This window comes from Dermatophagoides pteronyssinus, unplaced genomic scaffold, assembly GCF_027571235.1.
Source record: "Dermatophagoides pteronyssinus isolate colony J.1.1.1.1 unplaced genomic scaffold, Derpt_VIB-CSIC_2022.12 sq0019, whole genome shotgun sequence".
Lineage (NCBI taxonomy): Eukaryota > Metazoa > Arthropoda > Arachnida > Sarcoptiformes > Pyroglyphidae > Dermatophagoides > Dermatophagoides pteronyssinus.
In genome coordinates, this window is record NW_027461543.1 from 217,153 (window position 1) to 239,367 (window position 22,215).

The window sequence follows — 22,215 nt, forward strand, 5'->3', positions numbered from 1 at the left end:
TTATCAGGTAAAACAATAAGTGCAATATCGATAATTGACAAAAAAAAATGTTATCAATCAATCAACAAAAGCTGGTGCTTATTTTGACTTTGATTGTCCATTTTGATCTCCATCATTATCATTAACATTTGAAACGTCATCAAAATGACGATATTGATCAATCAGATTGAATAAAAGAAATGTTTGTTCTTTGTTAAATTTTCCTGGAAACATTAATTCAATAAATGATAAATCATTAGGCATTTCATTCATTAACATAACAATTTCATTTGATGTTAATGAAAAATTCTGTTTCAATTCATTGGCCAATGATTTTGAACGTTCTAGATTTAAATTTTTTACAGCATCCAATGAATTTAATTTAATATGATTACCAACATCTTTTAATGAATTTCGAAATTGTCCAAATGTTGATTCTTTGGCAATATTTCGTAATATTTGATCTGATGTTGTGGATGTGGATAGAATTTTATCAATTTTCATTGATTGTTCTTGTATGATTTGTAATGCACGATAATTTGGTATCAATGAAATTGATTCAAATTGATTTGTTGATGAATCAGAATCTAATTGATTATCCATGATATGGCGGTGATGATAATCTGAAAAAAAATGACAACAACCAAAAATCACGTGGTTTGCAAATCATCAAGCAGTGTTTGTGCAAACGAAAACCATTGATAGATGGCAGTAGCAGCTAGTTTTTTTGAAATTTTGTAATAAAAATTTTATTTTTTAAATAAAATTGTCTTTTTGGTTTTCACCTTGTGAAATTAATAATTATAATAATCAATATTAGCATAATTAAGGCTAAAATGTTTCTGTAAATCTAATACGAAATGTTCAAATTTTGCAATTTCAATGAAAACATTTTTCAATGCATTATAAATATCTTGTGGATTATCAGTTAATTTTTTTTGTTGTAAATCATGTAAACGATCACGTAAAAATTTTGATCGATCATAAATTTGATCCGATTCTGAACGTCGATCTTCATGCATTAAAAAATTGGCTTCAATTTCAGCACCTTCAATAAGTTCATCGATAGCATCACTTAAACCAGATAATCCAACATCATCATCATCTTCATCACCATTGATTAGATCACAAAGAAATGGAAAAAATTTCATCATTAATTCCATATCATTGATTAAGAATTCAGTTGATTTATGTAAAAATGGATTATTTAAATGTTCGGCTGAAAATTTTAATCGTTTTTCCAATGATTTTAAATATGCTCGTTCATCGGTCATAATCATTCTCCAAAATGTTTTTCGAATATTTCCACTTTCTGGTACTAATGTTTCAACTTTTTGATGACCATTACATGGTGATTGTTTTAACATTGTTTCCGATTTTTCCAAAGCAGTTTTAATCGATTCTATTCAAACGAACGAGAAAATTTTACATTTTAAAATTAATTGACTGAAAAGAAAGAAAGAAAAAAAATTTTACCAGCTAATTCGACTGTTTGTTGATTTAATGCCATCCGGGCCATTAATCGTTTCTTTGAAATTACTTTCGTTGTTGTTGGTGATGCAGATGACCAACAAACGCAATAAACAATAAAAATACTGACCAAAATAATGGTCGAAATATTCGCTGAACGTAATTGAGACATTATCATCGGTTGCAAAAAATGTTTATGTTTTTCAATATAATTCCCCACCAAAAAAAAAAACAAGAAAAACAAACTCAAAGTCAAAATTTAATACAATTTAAATACAATCAATCAAATCGATCAAAATCAATATCTGATCAAAAGATCCCCTTATCGATTGCTCTTGAATTTCATTATTTTTTTTTTGTACCGCATTTTTTTTCTTTGGAAATTTTTTTTTTAAATTAATTAAATTCATCAATAATGTTTTTTTCTTGCAAATCCACTTGCAAATCAACAACGACGACGACAATGATGATGACAATGACAACAAAAAAAAAAAAAGTATCCTTGATTTCAAGTGCCATATGATCTTTCATGACAAGAGGATTTATAATTTATTTTTTTCTATTTTCACTCTTATCGGCCATCATTATCAATATAGTCGACAATATTGCATCATCTTTTTTTTTTAAATTCAACCAAACAACCAACGACCATAATGAAAACATCAAAGGAAAAAATTCGGACAATATCCGTCCTAGGTGATGATGATAATAATGATATTTAGATGTCCATTTCCTTACTTTTCCGTACTATTGATATCATCAACCATATGGTTCGTTTCCCGATATTTACCCGATGATAATAAACTGAAATACAACTCTTTCATACATAAACGTTCGAATAGTGAAAAATGAAAATGACAACAAACAAAACAAAAAACCTAGGTCATCAAGTCAAGTGTGTGTGTTTCTGTAGATCAAGAGATAGAATTGATGACTATCATCATCATCATTATCATATAAACGATAATAATTTTTTGGGAAAAAGGCAAAATAACAGAAAAAAAACTTGTGAAATTTTTTTTTTGTTATAAACAAAAAAAAGTTATGATCGATATGAAATACAAACAATAACAACAACAAACGGAAAACGAAAGTTACAAACATATTTTGTTTGTTTGTTTTTCCGAAAATTTATACCCGGGATATACAGGATGATGATTTGAAATATTGAAAACAAAATTTGATTTTTGGTATCCAAAACACACATTTTATGATTCATAATCCTTGATCAATAATAACAACAAAAACGATATTTTGTTCTGTTCGATTCCAAAAAATATGTAAATATTTTTTTTGTTTGTTTCCTAAATTTCGATGATGATGATGATCAATGTCATCGTCAGGCTTAATCATCAATCTATTCATCATTTTGACCATATTTGTGTAGAATTTTCGGGAATTTTTTTTTCTCTTCAACAATCCACAAACATAATCATTGATTGATCAAAATTGTTGAGAAAAAAAAATTTAATTACCTCGGTATAATTGAAAATAATCAATAATCAATCAATTTGATCAATGGATTGTGTGGCCATTATCAATTATTTCTGATTCAATTGGAATTTAAATGAATCTGTCAATCATTCAGAAAATTGATCAGGTCAAGATCAATTGAATTCAATCAAACAACGAAAAAAAAGGAAAGGATTATTCAATTGATTTAGTTTTGAACAACAACAACAACAACAACAAAAATCCTTTCAATTTCATTTTCAACAATTTTTTTTTCTTAATCAATTCAATCGATTACAAAAAATCATTGATACATTGTATCTAGTTTTTTTTATTTGATGAAAATGAATTTTTATTGGATTTCAATTTATTTATATGAAAAGGGAGAAAAATCAATGAAAAAAAAACAAATTGATTGATTGAATGAATGAATGAATGAATTGGATAATTGAAATTGAAATTGAATGATGCGAATTATCATTTTTCTCTTTCTCTCTGTGTGTGTGTGTTTCTTTGTTTGATTGGTGTTTGATGTGTGTTTAGATGAACAAAAAAAAGAAAAAACATTTCATTCTGAAATGATCATCACATTGGAATTAAAAGAAGAAAAACTAACAAAAACCGAAAACAAAAATGTGTGAAAAATTGATAATATTGGGCAGCCGATTGAATGTTGATGAAAGAAAATTTTGAAAAAAAAACGAAACGAAAAGTTTGTGTACAAAGTTGATGTTTGTTTTGAAGAAATTTCCAAATGACACACAGGGCACATGACACCTTGTTTTTTTAAAAATTATTTCTTATTATGAGGCGAGGTTAAATGGAAAATTAAAAGCAAAAAACAAAATGAATTTACAAAATTTTTTCCGGTAATAAATACATTATAGCAAACACACACATGTGATTAATTCTCTGTTTGGTTATTTGAAAATTTCAAAAAAAAACCAAAAAAAAAAAAAAAAAAAAAAAAAATATCGATTATCGATATAGGGATGATTGTGGATGGCCAAATTAAATATCAGCAGCAGTGAAGAAGAAAGAAAAAACCAAAACAGAATAAAAAATAAATTCAGAGAGAGAGTGAGAGAGAGATCGTGATGAGAAAATTTTTTTTACGTAAAGAATATTCTTATTCTGTTGTTCATTGTTTTGTTTTTGTCGATTCTGCTGATTTTTTTCCTTCTAATGTTCTTATTAAAAATGAACAGAATTTTCAATTTAAAAAAAAGAATGAAATGCAAATAGAGATGAAATGATGGTGTGTGTGTGTTGGTGAATTCAAAAAATGAAAACATTGACTGTATGACATAATCTTTCCAGAAACTAATAAAAACAAAAAAATGTTCATTTTTTCAAAATGTTTCTGTGTTTAAAAATATATTCTTTGTTGTTGTTGTTGTTGTTTATCGGCTGATTATGAGCCGCTACATGTTGTTGATGATGTGATGTAATCAGAAAAAAATATTCATCTTCTTCATGTCATATACAAAATAATCAAAAAAAAAATGAAAAACAATAATAATCAATATTTGAATAACGCATATTTAGGATGAAAATAGACCATGAATATATAGAAAGATAATGAATGAGAGAGATAGATGCTTTTATATGTTATGTATGTGTGTAGGTTTTTTATATAAAAATTATTTATCAATAATCGATTTATCCATCAATTGTACCGATTCTGAACAATTAGATTGATCAAGGCCATTTGCATTTTTCTGTTTTTTTGTTTGCATGTTGGATTTTTTCTTATTCAAATACATTTGATTTGTACGAGATCGATGTCCTTTGGTTTTCGGAACGAGAAGAAAAAAAAATTTGAAAAGTTTAAAATTTTCTTTCAAAACAAAACAATCGAAACAAACAAACAAAAACACTTACTTATAATCAATATGGGCACAATAATAATGATGACTAAAATGATCAACATTGTTGTTAAAATTGCAAATGTCCATATTAAACCATTATCATTTGAATTTAATGGACCAAGTGCTGATGCTTCAACTAAATCAGGTGAAATCGATGATGATGATGATAATGAATGTTGTTTATTAACATGTTGTTGTTGTTGTTGTTGATTTGTAAAAATATTTAAATTATTTGGATCATCACGTTGATGATGATCTAAATCATTTAAACTTGGTGGTTCATTTTCAGGTAATGGTATTTCATCTTTTTCTTCTTGTTCATCATCATCATCATCATTATCCGCATCTAAATCATCGCTGAAATTATCCATTTTCGATTTATCATTAACCAAATTATCAATCGTTTTTGGTTCATCAATATTATTCACTTTTGGTAGTGATGGTAATTTTGTTGTTGTTGTTGATTCAGGTTTTATTGTTGTTGTTGTTGTTGTTGTTGTCGTCGTCGTAGTTGTTGTTGTTGTTGGACTAGTCATTATTAATGTTGGCGCATCATTTGCCAAATCAGTTGAATTATCATAACAGTTTAATAATTCACGTAATGAACCCTTTATTTTCGAGAGAAAAGTGGATTAAAATCAATATTTTTTTCAAATGAAAACTTACTTTAGGTAAAAATTTAACATCACCATCAGGATTCTGCTGAAAATTTGTCCAAATAAATTCAAATACTTTCATATTATCAGTCAAACCAAATGTACGTTGTTTTGGTTGAAAATGAAACATTCCTGCTACAAATTTTTCATCATCAATCATTTGATCATTTAAATTTTCCCATTGTTGTTTTGTTCGATCATTAATGTTATTAGGTGTTAATTTTCGTCTTATAATACGTTGTGATAGATCAGTTTTCATATCATAAACAGAAAAAAATAAATCCAAATGATTCGGTACAAATATACCGGATCGATAATAAAGATTTGCGGATTGTATACCTACAGTGTTCAATCAAATCAAATCAAATGAAAGTGAAAGTTTGTGTTAAAAAAAAAATTCTTGAAAAAAAACACTAACCATTTTGTGATGGCCAAAATGAACCAAACATAATTGAACCTTGTTTTTCCATCATATTTATATCCAAACCAGTACGATTCAATTGATCCAATAATTTTTGATTTAATGATTTTTCATCCAATAATTGTAAACGTTCATCACCGTTATCATCATTAAGTTTATATAATGCAATACCATATGTACGATCTTTATCGATCACTCGGTTCCCAATAACAATATGTATACGTTCCAAATCATCATGATCACCTTCATCACATATACCAGGAATTTTACAAATACCATTCAAATTGATAACAGTATCAACCCAACGGAAATTATCTAAATGAAAAATGAAAAAAAATCGAATGATTGAAAATTTAATTAAAAATTTGGAAGAAAAAAATCCAAAAATGAAATTAAAAACCCGAAAAAAACCCAAAAATCATCATGACAATGATAGAATGGGCGTAAAAGGTTCATTCATATTAACCATAGTCACGTATCATTCATAAAACTAATATTCTACCTGGAAAAAAATTATTACCAGGTTAATTAACCTTGACGAGATTGGATCCAGAAAAAACTAAAACTGAATCATAATTATCATTATAATCATAATGATGCCTAAACCATAAACCATTCTATGCTACCGATATATCTATTGGCCAACAAAAATTCATTTCCAGATAATGTCGGTGGCCAAAATAAAAAAAAACAACAAAATAACCGACCTGTCATCATCATAATGATGATGATGATGATGATGATAATTTCAAATATCGGATGCGGTTGGTTGATTTTTCATTTTGCCCAATTCTCTCGCTCTATTCAATGAATAACCAAAAAAAATCGCATCATTTTTCAAAAGATTCACATGAACAGTGAATATGAGCAGATATGACATTTAGATTTAGTGATGGTTTATAATGAAAAAAAATATAATTTATTACCGCCCCCGCCTTTAAAAATAAATGATCATCATCATGATGATGGTAAACAATTGAAAATCGTGGAAAGCATTCGACCTTTGACCCAAGAGAGTTTTTATCATTAGTTTGGATGTTCATTTTCATCATCATCATGATGATCATGATGAAAATGGATTCTATTTTTTTTCGGTTGTTATTGTTGTTTATCTGAATTCGATCTGACCTTTCACCACCACCAACCAACAAATGAAAGCTCACTGTATTTTTTTTTCTTCTTCAACAGCCGATTTAATTGTAATTTTATGGAAATTTTTCTTTCATTCGTTGAATGAATGAATGACGATAGCAACCAAACAAATCAACGAAAATGAAAAAACCCAAATTGGAAAAAAACAACGATGACAGGTAAAAAATTCAAAATTTTTTGAAAAATTTTTGAAAAAAAAAGTAAAAAATAAAATGAGTTTTCAGTTTTCCATCAAAACAATGTCATAATTTATCATTCGGATGATGATATCATCGGGATAAATTATGATGATGGTGGTGATCGGTTGATGATATCATTCAAACAGAGAATGACAGCAATATAATCGAATCATATTTAATCGATGATGTCAAACAAATTTGTTTTCCATAACAAATTATCGGAGGGAAACTTTTTCGGGTGAAAAAAATTTCCACAGAAATCATCATTTGAATAATTTCTGTTGAAATTTTTGTTTTTTTTTTTTTTTGGCTACCTGTTTGATTTTTTTCTCACACAGTGTTTTTGGAGTGAAACAAAAAAATCGTGCCTTATCTGGATGAAAAAATAAATGAAAATAAATAACAAAGTCACTCGTGACTCTTGTCGGATGAAAATGAATTTTTTTTTTGTGCATTTTCAAGAAATTTTCCAAGAAAAAATATTTATGGAAATTTTCTCTTGTTTTTTATCATCGATTTAAAATCTGAAAAAGAAAATTTAAATTTTTCTTTTAAAACGAACCAGAAAATTGTTATGATTTTTTTTTCATTTAAAAAAGATTTCAGTCACGTTTTTTCCCAATAAATTTTACCTGGTTTCTTGGTTGATTAAAAAATTTAAATTTTTTAATTTTAACCAAAAAAAAACAAAAAAAATTTATTGAAATTGACCAGTGTGTGTGTGTGTGGCCTGAAAATTGATTGTCATAATATGCAGAGGCCATTCTGTCCAACGAATAAAGATATTCAATTAAGTTAAGTTGGGCAGTGTGCAGTGCGTGTGGTCACTTATGACCGGAATGTTTCAAGTTTTTTTTTGATTTAAAACAAAAGAATTTTTCTCTGAAAAACAACAACAACGGCGTGAACAACAACAACGATTTACCTGGAAAATCAATTAACCTGAAAAACAAAAACAGAGGAATTTTCTTGACGAATGATGGACGACGGTCAACAGCGACTGAAAAAGAAGTAAAGTAGGCAAAACAAAAAAAACAATTAGGTGAAACTAAATTAAATTGAATGAACAATGTTTTGACCTTTGACCGTTGGGTTCCCTTAAGAAAAAAAAAGATTTTCTCTTGCAAAAAAAAGATACAAAACATGCTATATACACACCGTACACACTTTAGATATGACCAACAAGTTAAAATAGTTCAAAACAAAGTCATCATTTGATTCAAGTATTATTTACTGATTTCAAAGTCACTTACAAAACAAAAATTTGTCAATTTAAAAACAACAAAACTGGACAGGTTTTTTTTGTTTTGTCTTATGGATGTTTGTGTGTAGATATAGCCAATGTCGAAATTCCAATGTCGAAATTTGAAATTTGAAAAAACAAAAAAAAATTTTATTTCTGGCTTCAAATTTTAAATGTTTATCTCCGGTCACCAATCAATCGACAATGTAGACCTAAATTTTTTTTCAAAGAAAATTTGACCGAATTTTTCGTTTGTTTTTGAAAAAAATCAAGATTTTTTTCAATCATTTTGTTTGCTTGATGTTTTTTTTGAAGAAACGAAAAATCGATAGTAGCCGACAGGCAATAAGAGAAAAAAATATCGTCAACGACGAAGGCGAAGACGACATTGACCTGTTGAAAGATTATCTATGGCCATAATTGAAACAGGGCCAAAAAAAAACCTAAATAAAGTTGTGTTGGAGATGCGGCAGTTGTCTGATTTTTGTTTGGTGCAAAAAACAGAAAAAAAACCTAGATAAATTCAACAAGAATTTTGATCTTGATATCCAAAAACAATAAGAATTTGATGAATTTCGATCGATCAGTGAATAAGATGCTAATAAAATGACCTAAATTTCAACCAAACAAAGATGTTTGTCTGGTGTTTGGACATTGATAATCAGAAGGTCTATTTTTCGAGATTTCCGAAAGTTTTTCATTCATTCATTCATAACTTGGGTAAAAAAAAGCGAAATTATTGATTTTTGATTGACGACTTTTATTTGATCAATTTTTTTGACACAAATAAGTAAAAATAGCCAAAAAAAATCAAATTAGTCAAAATCAAACTGATGAAATAAAACTTGTTGATAAAAATCAAAAATTCATTAATCGATCGATATTTTTCAACAAAAAAAAAAAAAATCCAATCAAAATCATCATCAGAAATATCATCATTTATATTCATCATCGTTGTTGATCTACATATAAAAATAACCCTTTACTTCCAATTGCTGATGCTATTTTTGGTTCATCATCGTCAAAGATCAATTTCCGCATCTGTATCTGATAAATATTCATCATCATCAACACTTGGATAAGATTCAAATGAACCAACCTGATCTCGTTTATTCAGTTATCGTTTCATTTTAAAACAGAAAAAAATTAAAGAATTGATTGGGCTGATTTTTTTCGTTCGTTCGTTGATCGATTGATCAATCAATATTTTAAATGTATCAATCACACACACACACACCAGCAGCAGTAACAAAATGTTATGGGAGGATGAAAAAATCAATCAATTCAATTGATCGATTTTCAACCAATATTTCATTTCAATTTTTTGAAGTGTTAAATTCATCACCACCACCACCACCAAAGCATCATTCGAATTCAATCCGTTCATAATGATGCTTTGATGGTGGTGATAATGGTCGCACCCAGAAAAAAAGAAAAAGAAAATTTCATTTTTTAAAGCAGAAAAATGAATGATGAAGATCGATAAATCAAAGATTGATTAAAAAAGATGATTGTTTTTCGCTAACTTCACTTCAATTTTTTTTATCAATTTTCAGATTTTTCTTTATTGAAAATTCATTCATTTTTTGTTTCTCCTGAGATTATAATCCGGTAGTAATCATAATCATCAAATGAAAGATAAGTGTCTTCAGGCTCAGATTCTCAATTGAAATGAATGATCATGGTTAAACGGTTTTTTTCTTCATTCGTCTGTCATTTTTTTTTTTTTTTTTTTTTTTGAAGAAAAAATCAAAAAATCATATCACATTTTGCATGATTTTTTCCAAAAGGTTCAACAAACCCGAAATATGAGTTAATGAAAGAAGCAAGAGCAAAAATCTTATGCAAAGATCAGAGATCACTATCACTGTATGTTTGATTTATTCGAAGAATAAGACATAAATGAAAACCTCCTACTCTTTTGACACTGGTGAAATTCATTTTTAAAAAATTTTAAAAAATTTAAAATTTCATATCATAATCGTCGATAGAACGAAACAACAACCTACTGGAATCACTTGAATGTCAAATCAATTTAGAAATTTCAAAAAAATGCCAATATTGCAGAATATTCTTCAAAAAAATGATGCACCTTTTTCAAAAATAATAGTTTCTTTTCTTTTTCGTTTTGCCTGTCACATTCTTTTACATATTAACCACACAGTTACAACAAAAAAAAACAAAAAACAAAGTACAAAATTATCATCATCATCCGAGGATTAACATTTCATCGAGATTAAGGTCAAGAAAAACAACAACAACAACCACAGTGGTCACATATGATAATCATCATCAAGATGGTTAAATGATGATCACGACGATAATGATGGCAATTTATGAGATAATGATAATAATAATGAGATTTTTCTTTGGTTTCTTATGGTTTTCCTATAATGATGACACCTACGCATTGTTAATCTAAATGTTTTTTTTTCTTTATTCATTTCTTTCGAAAGCAATGATAAAAAACAAAACAAAAAACAATGAAATAAATCATGTGGCAAACCATTATCATTATAATCATTATTTATTCATTGTTTTTTCCCATTCGAAATCAACAGAAAAACAACAACAGAAACTACAAACAATATTTTTTTGCTTGCTTTCAGTGAATCACCTACCGTTATATGTCTATGTCTGTGTTTGTATTGGTGTTTGTGTGGTTTTTATGTGTTAATCCATTCGTCCTACATAAATCTATAGATAGTGAGACGTGGCTTTTTTACCAAAAAAAAAAAAAAACCACACGATAACCAAACAAAACATCGATTAAAAACAAGAACAGAAAATTTAAATTTTTGAATTTTGAAAAAAAAATTTTCATTCGATTAAGATAACAATATGAGTTTGGTTTTTTTAAGTTTTTCAAAAAAAACTAACGGTGGAAAAAAGAAATCATTGCACTTTATCTTCTTTGATAAATAAAAATGTGGGTGGCAAATAAATCATGATGATGATGATGATGATATTCTTTGATCATCATCATCATCATCAACAACAACATTCGTTAACAAACCAATGACATTATCAGCATCATCATCATCAAGAAAATTAATGTCAATCTTAATGTCGATGAACTTGGTTAATTCTTGTTTTTTTTTGTAGAAAATTTATTCTCGGTTTTGTTTTTCGGGTAGGAAATATTCACATAATGAAAATGTTTACTATGTTTAGATTAGACTTCTTCAAGTCACTCTTTTTTTCTCAGAAAAAATGAATTACCGGCACGAAATAATGAATTTTGCGAAATGAAATGTTGTTTCGCTTTTTTCAGAATTTACTATGAAGCACTTTGATCATCATCATCATTATAATCGACATAATTTTGGCTAAAAATCAAGAATCTAAATGATGATGATGGAAATGGATTATCATTATCATTATTATTATATCATTAATTTACCGGATAATAATTCTGTCAAAAAAACAAGAAAGAAACAAAGAAAGATTCTTAAAAGTGAATATGTAAAGAGAATGTAAATTCATCCATATCCAAATTCATCAGATCAATTAATCATTCCATTCCGTTCATTCATTCATTCATTCAGGAAAAAAGTCTTTTTTCGTCCAAAAAGTCAAAACTCGAAATATTTTATTAGCTTGTCTTTTTGCCGTTGTAAAGAAGAAAAACCGAAAGACACAGTAAAATAACCAAGAAAATTGAACATCGTAAAATCAGAAGAAAAAAAAACATTCAAGTAGAACAATTTAAATGAAATAAAAAAAATTGAACTCAAATTGTTCGTTGACATCGTTGATAAACCAACCAACTTTGGAAAAAAAGTAGTTAAAATTCAGTAGTAATAATGATGGTGATGAGCAATTTGTACAAACTTGATATTTGAAGAAACTAATGAATATTCAATAATAAAAAAGTTTGTTTGGTTTTTTTATTGATTTCTTTTCTTTCTTTTCGAGTTATGTCACTATCGATTTGATAAGATAGCAGAAGGGGGAAAATTTTTTGGGAAAACCTGAAACATTTTCGGAAACATTTCCAATGGAAATAAAATAAAAAATGTCAAATTGTCATAGCTTGAAGCAAATTTTAAATCCACGATTTATTGGTTCAAACAAATAATCCCTGTGCATCCCATATTTTACTTTTCAATTGAAATTTTTTTGTTTTTAAAAAAAATTTCAAAAAATGAAAAACGAGAACAAACAAACAAATATTACAAAAGAAAGAAACACACACCCGAAACAAATGAAAATAAATCATCATCATCCTGGCCTATCATACAATCTATGAATGTTTTTTCTTTTCCCTATTGATATGGAAGGATCTAATTTAATTAATCAATCAAATCAAAACAATGATGTTTTATTATCGATTGATTGATTGATTGATTTTATTTGATTGATTATAATCATAAAACTATAATTATGGAAAACAAAAAAAACTTCAAACATGATTGAAACATCAGAGCATAGACTAGACACACACAGAGACAAGATAATCAAATTAAAAACAAAATGATTACAATGTTGTTGTTATGCAAAAAACAAATGACATTGAAAATTACAAAATGAAAATGAAAAACTTACTTTTACCAAATAATTCATTAATATTATATATATGTTGATAAAATTTTTTTTGTTCAACATTAAAACGATAAATTATACGTGAACTTAATGATAGATAAATATCCTGGCCGATATTATAAACTTGAATAATATTTGAATGTGATTGACAAAATGGTGAACTAGATGATTTTTCATGTAATAATAATGATGATGATGATGATGAATTTGATGATGATGTGATTGGTAACGACCAATTTGTCGATATTAATGTTGTTGTTATTATAAAAAATATTGTTATTATTAATCTTGATCGATAAATTTGTGCCATTTTTTTGATTGATTGATTGTTTGTTGACTATATATCTGAATTATTTATTCCACACAATGATGATAATTTGCCATTCAACCATTAAATTAATCCTTTGAATTCATTTGGGGAATAACCGACAGAAATGCTGTTTGAAAAAAAAAGAAAAAATGAAATCGAAAATTAGTCAGGAAAAAAAATTTGCATTTTGGCTCGATCTATAAATATAGAAAATTTCAAAATGATACGAATCAGCAGCAGCAGCAGCAGCGATGAAAAAAAAGGATGAGAATTTTGTTTATTCATTGAATATCAGTCGGGTTAAAAACAAAAAATATGATGATCATCATCATTTTCGTTTTCAGTTTGGCATTTGCACGATCTGACACCTTTCACTTTTACTTTTTTGCTGTTGTTGTTGTTGTTGCTATCTTTGATTTAATTACATCATAAAAATGATGATGATGATGATGACTATGATAATAAGTGTGTGCGTGGGGGAAGGGAAAAAAATTTAACCCATTTTGCCTAGCCAGGAACCAAAAAAAACTGGGTCGATTCATGAATTCAGTCGCCAAAAATGTTGACAACAACAATAATTAACGTTTTTTAAACAATTTTAAAAACTTTAAAAAAAACAATTCAAGTGAAAATGTCAATCAATTTTCCTGATTCGTTTACCGGAATATCATCATCATCATAGAATCACATTAATCAATCAAAGACAAACAAAAAAATAATCTAAACAAACCGCATTGTAAAAAAAACAACAAATCAAAATAAAAACTTATTTCCGTCAAGAATTTAAAAAAAAAGTAAAATTTAAAAAACAAAAATTCTAAACAGATGTGAAAACAAACAAATAAACACCCGGATATTATTTAGACATAAACAAAATTATTACACAAGTGTTAAAATGAGCGAAAATAAAACATGTTGTAAAATTATTTTTTTTTTTTTTAATTGGTTAATTGAAGCAGAAGATAAACAAACAAACGAACACACACAGACAGACATGAGAAAACAAACATCTTAAATGATAACAAAGGGTTAAAAAAATCATCCATTCATTCATCAATCATGATTTTCATTGAAAATTTCAATGAAAAAAAAATATTATGTCATTTTTTCATTTGAAAAATAATTAGCATCAAAAACAAAACAAAACAAACAAACAGGAAAAAAAGGATGATAATTAGTGTTTCTATGAACTAATATTGATGGTTATTATCAACAACAACAACAAGTTATCTTTTTTTCAGTGAAAAAAGGTAACGAACCATGCAAATGAATGAATGGTTAATAGGGAAAAACAAAAAAAAAATCAACATAATCGTTATATGAATAATTTTTCATAGAATCATCTTGATTATAATGATATTCATCTTTTTGTTTATGTAAATGTTTATTAACCCATTAGACGCAGTGAAAGAGAGAGACATTTAAATAAGTGAATGGAGAAACGAAGAAATCATCCATCTGTATCCAAAAAAGTTTGGATGTTTGTTTTTGCAAAAAAAAACACAACATATAACATGATCAGAATGATGATGAACAAGCAAAGCAATTGATTGGAAATGAACCGAGAATAAATAAACATTGAAACATCAAAACACACAAACCAGTGATGGAGAGAGAAAGAAAAGAGATTAAAGATTGTCCAGATGGTCGATGGTGTGTATATAGTGGATGATTAGAAAAATTAGATCAAAAATCAACTAAACAGAACTTTGAACCAGAAGAAAAATCAGTTTTTTGGCAATAAAAAAAATGTCTTTATTTTACAATTTTCTTTTGGGCCAAAAAACAACAATGATTTAGGATGTTGGTGGTGGTGGAACACTGGTAGTGAAATTTATTTCTTTCGGCTAATTAATATGGAGGAGAAAAACAAGACGGACACACAAAGATAACGGGTAGACGATGAAGAAGATTCAATCAAAATGACAGTCGTTTTTTTTTCGTTCGTTCAAATTCAATTCAAATTAAAGAAAAATCAATGAAAAATTACAGCCAAAGAAAAATCAAGAAAAGAACCATAAAAAAATAGTTAATTTTGATGGAAAAAAAAACTAATAAAACAAAGATCAATTTCAATCGGTAAATGTAATGATGATAAATATTTTTCTTTGTTATCTCTATGTTGTTGTTGATATAGTTTTTGATCAAATTACAAAAAAAAGTAGATAAAAGTAGATTTCCATAGAAATTAAAATTTGAAGGATTTAGGTGTGTGTGTGTTGCGTGTGTGCATGTGTTCCATCAATAAATAGGAAATGTCATTGCAACCAAACAACAACAACAACCAAACGATAACTGACAACGATGACTAACTGGATATCACTAAATGAATGATTTTTTTGACACCTAGATTCAAATATTTGTTATAGTAACTTATATTTTGATGGTTTAATTTGATTAAGTTAATTATAATCAAATATTTGATATATGTGTCTCTTTGGTGTTTGTGTTTACGTGTTTGATTGCAAGTACAATTAATTAATTAAAATTAATTAATTAATCTTAATCAACATTAAACCAAACGAGGGAGAGAAGGAAAGAAAGAGAGAAAGATATTGATCAAAATTCAACACGTGGCGCCAAAATGGCCGACAATAATGATGTTTTAAAATAACTACCAATAACAGGTTGATTTGAAAACGTACGGATCACATTTAGGATCCTCTCTCATTAAAAAAAAATTGAAAATTACGTTCAAAATAGAGTCTTTTTTTTCTTTCCGAAATTTATTTTTTTTCTTGAATTTTTCATCGTCAAAACACAGGACAATGACATTCGCCATTTGTTGTTGACCTTGTTGTTTGAGAGACCCTTGAAATATTTGTTATTATTATCCATTGGATCATCATCATTAACAATTTTTTCATTTGAACAAATGTCAACAAACGAAACTTTCATTTTCATTTTCAAAAATGAACATTATTAATTTCAATCAACCAATAAGTCATATCACTAACTCCAAAACATTAATCATTTTTTTTGCAGTGAAATTTTTCAACGAAAAACAAACAGAATTTTGAGAAAAAAAATTTTAAAGAAAATCTTAGATGATGCCAATGAACGAACATTGAATACAAGCAAGCAAACAAACATAAAAAAAACATCCAAATATGAAATGTCTCCCTGCAAAAGCAATCCAAGTTCATCCATAATACAAATATACAAATAAAGAAAAGGTCATAGGCAATTTCTTTGTTGCGAAAGAGAAAGAAAATCCTCTTGTTTCTTATGTCATCAAGCACTAACCAAGCAAGCAAGATAGAAAATCTATTCAAGAATGACATTTGATTGACATTTCAACATTCAAACACACAATGGTTTTGATTATCGATTTGATGATTTTGATCAGCAAAAAGATCGATAATATGATATGATTGTGATATGGAAAATGAGAAGAAAATACCGAAAAATCGGGAATCGATGACCTTAAACTTTGACCCGATGTGTTCTTCAACATCAAAAACTAACCCGAACAAAGGAGAAATTTTTCGTCATCATAATCTGGCAGTCAAGAAGTGGAAAAATTTTTTTTCCATCACTTTAACAAGGAGAAAAAAAATGTCTAAAGAAAATTTCCGAAAATTTTGAAAAACAAAAAAAACAAAAAACAGATTTTTTCTTTTTTTTCAAAAACTTTTCTTCAAAATTAAAAGATAAAAAGAATCGATTAAAAAAAGCGAAATAAATTTTCAAAAACAAAATGTCCACCACCACCATGGATGGACCACCAGGCAAAATTCCGGGGAAATTTTATAACCAAAAAAGATTCCCTCGATTGCATAATTAATTAATTCGAGCCTCTTTTTCTTCTTTTTGTTTTTTAAGTTCTTTCTTTTGACTCGATTTAGATTTATTCGATTTTTTTTTGGCTAAATTTTCCAAAATAAAATTGATTGCCTATTCATTTTTGGTTATGAGGCGAATATCCTCACCACACACACACGAATACACGCCCATTTCTTGGATATAAACACGTGTTTTTTCCTTTCGGGATAATTTATTGGAGTTTGCTTTTTCGGATTGCAATATCGTTTTGTTGCCGAAAAAAACCAACCACATAAAAAACCAATTTCAAACAGAAAAAAACATGCACACGATTTAAATTGATATTCAAAAGTCTATCGATAAGATCATTGATCGGTATCATTGGATGATGATGATGACAAATCTCGTGATAAGTAACCATTATGGGTTACGTAACAACGGAAAGAAAGAATCAAAATATTGAATTTAAAAAAAACACGAGCGCGTGCGCTGATAATGATGATGAATGTAACCAAGTCACGCAATGGCACGTGATTGTTGTTATGTTTGAAATGAATTTTTGGTTTCGAGAATTTTTGTTTTCAACAAAAAAAAAAAAATCCAATTCGAATTGAACATTTCATTCTGCGATCAATTTCGATTCGAATGATTTTCATTTGAACGAACGAAATGAAATGTGTGTGTGTGCAGTTCATTAATTTTCTGTTTTTTGGTTTTGCTTTCTGGAGATTCATGCCCACTGTATCGATAAAAACGAAGCCCCAGAAATGAAAGAAAAACATACACGCGTGTTACAACAATCATCAACATGGCTAGGGCCATGTGTGTCCAGTGATGTTTTTTTTGGAGATAATGATTCCAATTCAACTGAATTCAAAAGACCCAAAAAGTCAAAGCCAATGAAAAAAGATGATTAAGTCATTGGATAATGATAGTAGAGTAGTAGTGTGTGTGTGTCCTGTATCATGATTTTTTTTTTTTGATCTGGTCCATTTCATTCAACTAAAACTGATCTATGTGCGCTTTTGGGATAAAGTTAGTGAACCAAAACTACCAAATGATGATCAACATCATCATCATCAAAGATCAAGAATTAAGTTATATAAAAATCGACCTAAATCTAAACTTTTTTTCGTGACTCATCATACTGATCATCAATGACGACCCAAAGGCTGTTTTCAGTGTAAACGATATAATAAACTTTGAACTTTGTCACACACTGTCTGTCTGTATGTGAATGTGGATTATTACTTTAAATGGGCAGCCAGCCAGCCAGCCAGACAGCCAAAATCAAAAATCAAAAAAAAATCAGTCCATATTTAGTCGTTTTTTTATTGATGAAAAATTTTTCAATTTTTTTAATGTTTCATCCGGATATTTTAAACCTTTTTTTCCACAAATAACATTACATCAATAAGATTATTGACATCATCATTGATGTTTTCATCATCAGAAAAAAAGCGAAAGAGTGACGAGTGTCGATATTTTTTATAAAAATAAATTTTTTCCGATTAACCTGGATGGCCAAAAACGAAAAAAAAATCAAATCAAAAATCAAATCATCATATGTGTTGATGAAAGGATGAACAAGAAAAAATCATATTTTCGTTTCAATTTTTGATCCAAATCTATCAATTTCATCAAAGTAACTCTCTCTCTCTCTCTCTCTCTCTCTCTCTCTCTCTCTCTCTCTCTCTCTCTCTCTCTCTCTCTCTCTCTCTCTCTCTCTCTCTCTCTCTCTCTCTCTCTCTCTCTCTCTCTCTCTCTCTCTCTCTCTCTCTCTCTCTCTCTCTCTCTCTCTCTCTCTCTCTCTCTCTCTCTCTCTCTCTCTCTCTCTCTCTCTCTCTCTCTCTCTCTCTCTCTCTCTCTCTCTCTCTCTCTCTCTCTCTCTCTCTCTGTGTGTGTGTGTGTGTGTGTTTGGGAGGGAAATTGAATTAAATTTCCAAATGAAAACGAAAAAAAAAAATAATGTAATCAAAGGACTAAATTGGAAAAAATCAAATGAAAAAAAACCAAAAAATCAAATCATAATATGTATGTGTAAACATTGCTATAAATGTGTAATGTGTGTAATTTTTTTTTCTTCAAAGAGAGACTATAATTTTGTAATTTTTTTACCAAAATTTTAATCATATTTTCTCACATCATATAATAATCCATGCCAAGAGCTTGATTTTGTAATTTTGTTTTCTCCAAAAAAAAAATGATTTTAAAATAAAATTCTCATTATGATAATGATGATAATGATGATTAAGAAGTGAAAAGTCAAAAGTAATAATGATGATAATCAGATATCATTTGATTTTGGCCCACTATTTAAACCCAACTGTGTGTGTGTGTTTAATACCTTGTTATTTTCGCAGAAAGAAGATTTTAAATAAGATTTTTTTTTACTTTCTTGTATGATTATCATCGAAATGATGTTCGTGATTTACACATCATTTTTTTTTGGTTGGTGGTTGATAATCAACAAACCAAAATGATTATTGGTTACCACAACAAATGAATGATATCTGAATCTGATGTTTCTATTTGGTAGAAAGGATGATGATTATGATGATTGAGTAAAGAGATTTGAATTTCAAATGATGATCATCATGTTTAGCACATTGTATTTAAGATGTTTGATGATGACGATGATGATGATAATTTGGAAATGTTTTACACCTTTTTTTTCTCACTTGCGTGCGCGCTCGCCCGGAACAAAATCATTGATTGAAAAATCGATCCGAAACAAAATCAATTGAAAAACCGATCAAGTATCGATTAAACTTACTGTATTTTCCAAACTTAAAAGACTTAATTTTTGAGAAGAAAAAGAAAAGAAATTAGACCTACCACAATAGTAACTGACCATTCAAAAAAAATAAAAATTAATGATGCGAAAACAAAAACAAAACATGTCAAATTTTTTCTTCAATTGTCATTGTCTTTTCTGGAGTAATTTTTTTTCATCAAGAAAAACCATGTCATGACAATGACAATGGATATACATACACAACGCCCAATTATCATCATTATAATTGAAATAAATTATTATTAAGCAAAAAGAAGAAGAAAAAAACGTCAAAACTATGCTTGTTTTCAATTGTTGTTTCACAGCCAGTCATATATCCGGCTATCATATTCATATTTTGTTTATTTATTTTAGAAAGCAGAAAATAGAATCGAAAAAGATGTTCAAATGAATGACTGATGATGATGATGATATATGTGAGCATCATCAACATCCAGATAATAATAACATTTGGCATCACTCATCATCAATATTGAACTTTGACTTTAATCATAATAATCATTCATAAACACTGTACACACACAGAGACAACATGACGCCATGTTTATTTACATTACTTTATCTAATAAAGTGCTTTTTTTTAGTCATTTGGGCGATGTGTAACTAAATATATGAAAAGATTCTTTGTTTTTTTTTTTTTTTTTTTTGGTTCAAGGTGGCCATTTTTTGGTTGTTGTTGTTGTTGTTATAGCTAGTCATCATAGTTTTGTTGTTGTTGTTGTTGTTGAAATTTGTTCGTTACCGGTATTTTGTTGTTGTTATTGTTGATTATGAGAAACAGAAATGTTTCAGGTCGTCGTTATTGTCGGATGATGAGATTTTTTTTTGTAAAACGAGAAATGAGGTTAACTAAACAACAACAACCAAAATATCAACCAGCCAGCCAACGATAGATTTACATAGTGAGTGATTGAAAGAGAGATAAAATCCTGAGAAAATCCTCAATGATGAGATCAATGTGTGAGAGGAAAAAAAATCGATCAAATTAGGCGGGAAAAAAATATTCATTCATTTCTGGTATCGAATCCTGATGAGAAGCCAAATATCGTCAACAAACAAACCGAATCGAACGAAAGAATTACCGGCTGGAAGCCGGATTCCAAGCGATATTCAAAAGGAAGAAAAAAAGACCTTTTCATTCTTTGGATATCTTTAAACATTTTCTTCTTTCTTTCGAATGAATATTTCTACAAAAGAAAACAAGGAAAGAAAGAAAGAAAGAAGAAGACGAAGAAAACGAAAAATTTCCTGAACACACCTAGATGGCAAATATGTAATTTATCATCATCTCTTAGCTTACCAAACTTAACTTACTTAATAATAATAATGACGTAAAAGGTTAAAGTTGATGATGAATTATAACAACAACCGAAACAACAAATGATTGACCGATCGATGAACTTTGTTGTTGCGGATCATCTGGTTGGTGGTCAACAAAAAAAAAAACCCTCATTCATTCATACAGACAAAACACACCCAGATCTTTGGATGTTTACGACAGGTCAGGTTGTGTAACCATCAAAGCAGGCGAATCAAGCAAATGAAAAACTAATTGATTTTGAAAATCTTTTTTTTTCAATTTTCAATTTTTTTTGAATGAAAAAGTTAATTGAAAAAAAAATTGTCTAACCAGGTAACTTTACCTGAAAAAATTGGTCTAAAAAAACAATGGTGGATTGTATGTAAAATACACCCATAATGAAACATCATTTTTGGAAAAAAAAAGATTTAAAAGTTTTTCGTTGTTGACGAAGATGATGATGACAGTGGTAAAACAATGGACAAAAATAATTATTTATTCAGTAAACGAAAAGTCAGAAGTGACAAACCGAAAACCGAATATATGAAGAAAAATGTGCCAAAAAAAAGGATAATCCATCAAAATATCACCTCTATTCAGCAAGTAAGCAAGCAAAAACAAAAGAAAATGAACAAAATTCAATGGCAAAACCTGAATAGGAATGATTTTTGGAACAAACCAAAAAAAAAAAAAAAACAAACAAGGGGAGATTCCAGAAAAGTTTATCATTATCATCAGATCATCATCATTATCAAATGCCCAGGTGGTTTGTAAACAAAGGCAGGTGTGATTAATTTTCATAATTTTTTTTTTTTTTTGAAAAAACAAAAACAAAAAACAATGGACGAAAATTCATTTCGGAATATTTTTTTGCATTACATTTCATTTCCGAAATGATTCAAGTTTAACCTAACCTGAATGAAGTAATAAAGTAATTAATGATTATTGAACCAAACTAATGAATGATGATGGCGATCATCATTATGAATAATCATAATCCATTAGACATTTGATGATAATAAAATTCCCATAAACCAAAAAAACTGAACAAAACCAAAAGTAGAAATAACATTTA

General features: G+C 28.3%; 2 protein-coding genes across 2 annotated transcripts in view; both read right to left on the reverse strand.

Annotated features, from left to right (window-relative positions):
* Positions 1–701: 701 nt before the first annotated feature.
* LOC113790631 (uncharacterized) lies at positions 702–1,696 on the reverse strand. Its single transcript, XM_027340324.2, has 2 exons — positions 1,456–1,696; positions 702–1,381 (listed from the first exon to the last, which is right to left on the reverse strand). The coding sequence occupies exons 1-2, from the start codon at positions 1,625–1,627 to the stop codon at positions 774–776; spliced, it is 780 nt and encodes a 259-aa protein (XP_027196125.2). The 5' UTR covers positions 1,628–1,696; the 3' UTR covers positions 702–773.
* A 1,624-nt stretch (positions 1,697–3,320) lies between these two features.
* LOC113790632 (uncharacterized) overlaps positions 3,321–22,215 on the reverse strand; it is a 33,639-nt gene continuing 14,744 nt past the window's right edge. The window contains exons 3-7 of the mRNA XM_075822707.1: positions 12,972–13,405; positions 5,847–6,164; positions 5,439–5,767; positions 4,786–5,380; positions 3,321–4,690 (exon numbers count right to left, since the gene is read on the reverse strand). Of these exons, the coding sequence (XP_075678822.1) occupies positions 4,545–4,690; positions 4,786–5,380; positions 5,439–5,767; positions 5,847–6,164; positions 12,972–13,278 (1,695 nt within the window). The 5' untranslated portion in view covers positions 13,279–13,405 and the 3' untranslated portion in view covers positions 3,321–4,544. The remainder of the gene's footprint in view (positions 4,691–4,785; positions 5,381–5,438; positions 5,768–5,846; positions 6,165–12,971; positions 13,406–22,215) is intronic.

Bases quoted from the DNA above. Each gene is read 5' to 3' on its own strand.
- LOC113790631 (XM_027340324.2), bottom strand. From the start codon at position 1,627: ATGATAATGTCTCAATTACGTTCAGCGAATATTTCGACCATTATTTTG. The intron at 1,382-1,455 runs GTAAAATTTTTT...TCGTTTGAATAG, and splicing joins ACAAACAGTCGAATTAGCTG to AATCGATTAAAACTGCTTTG.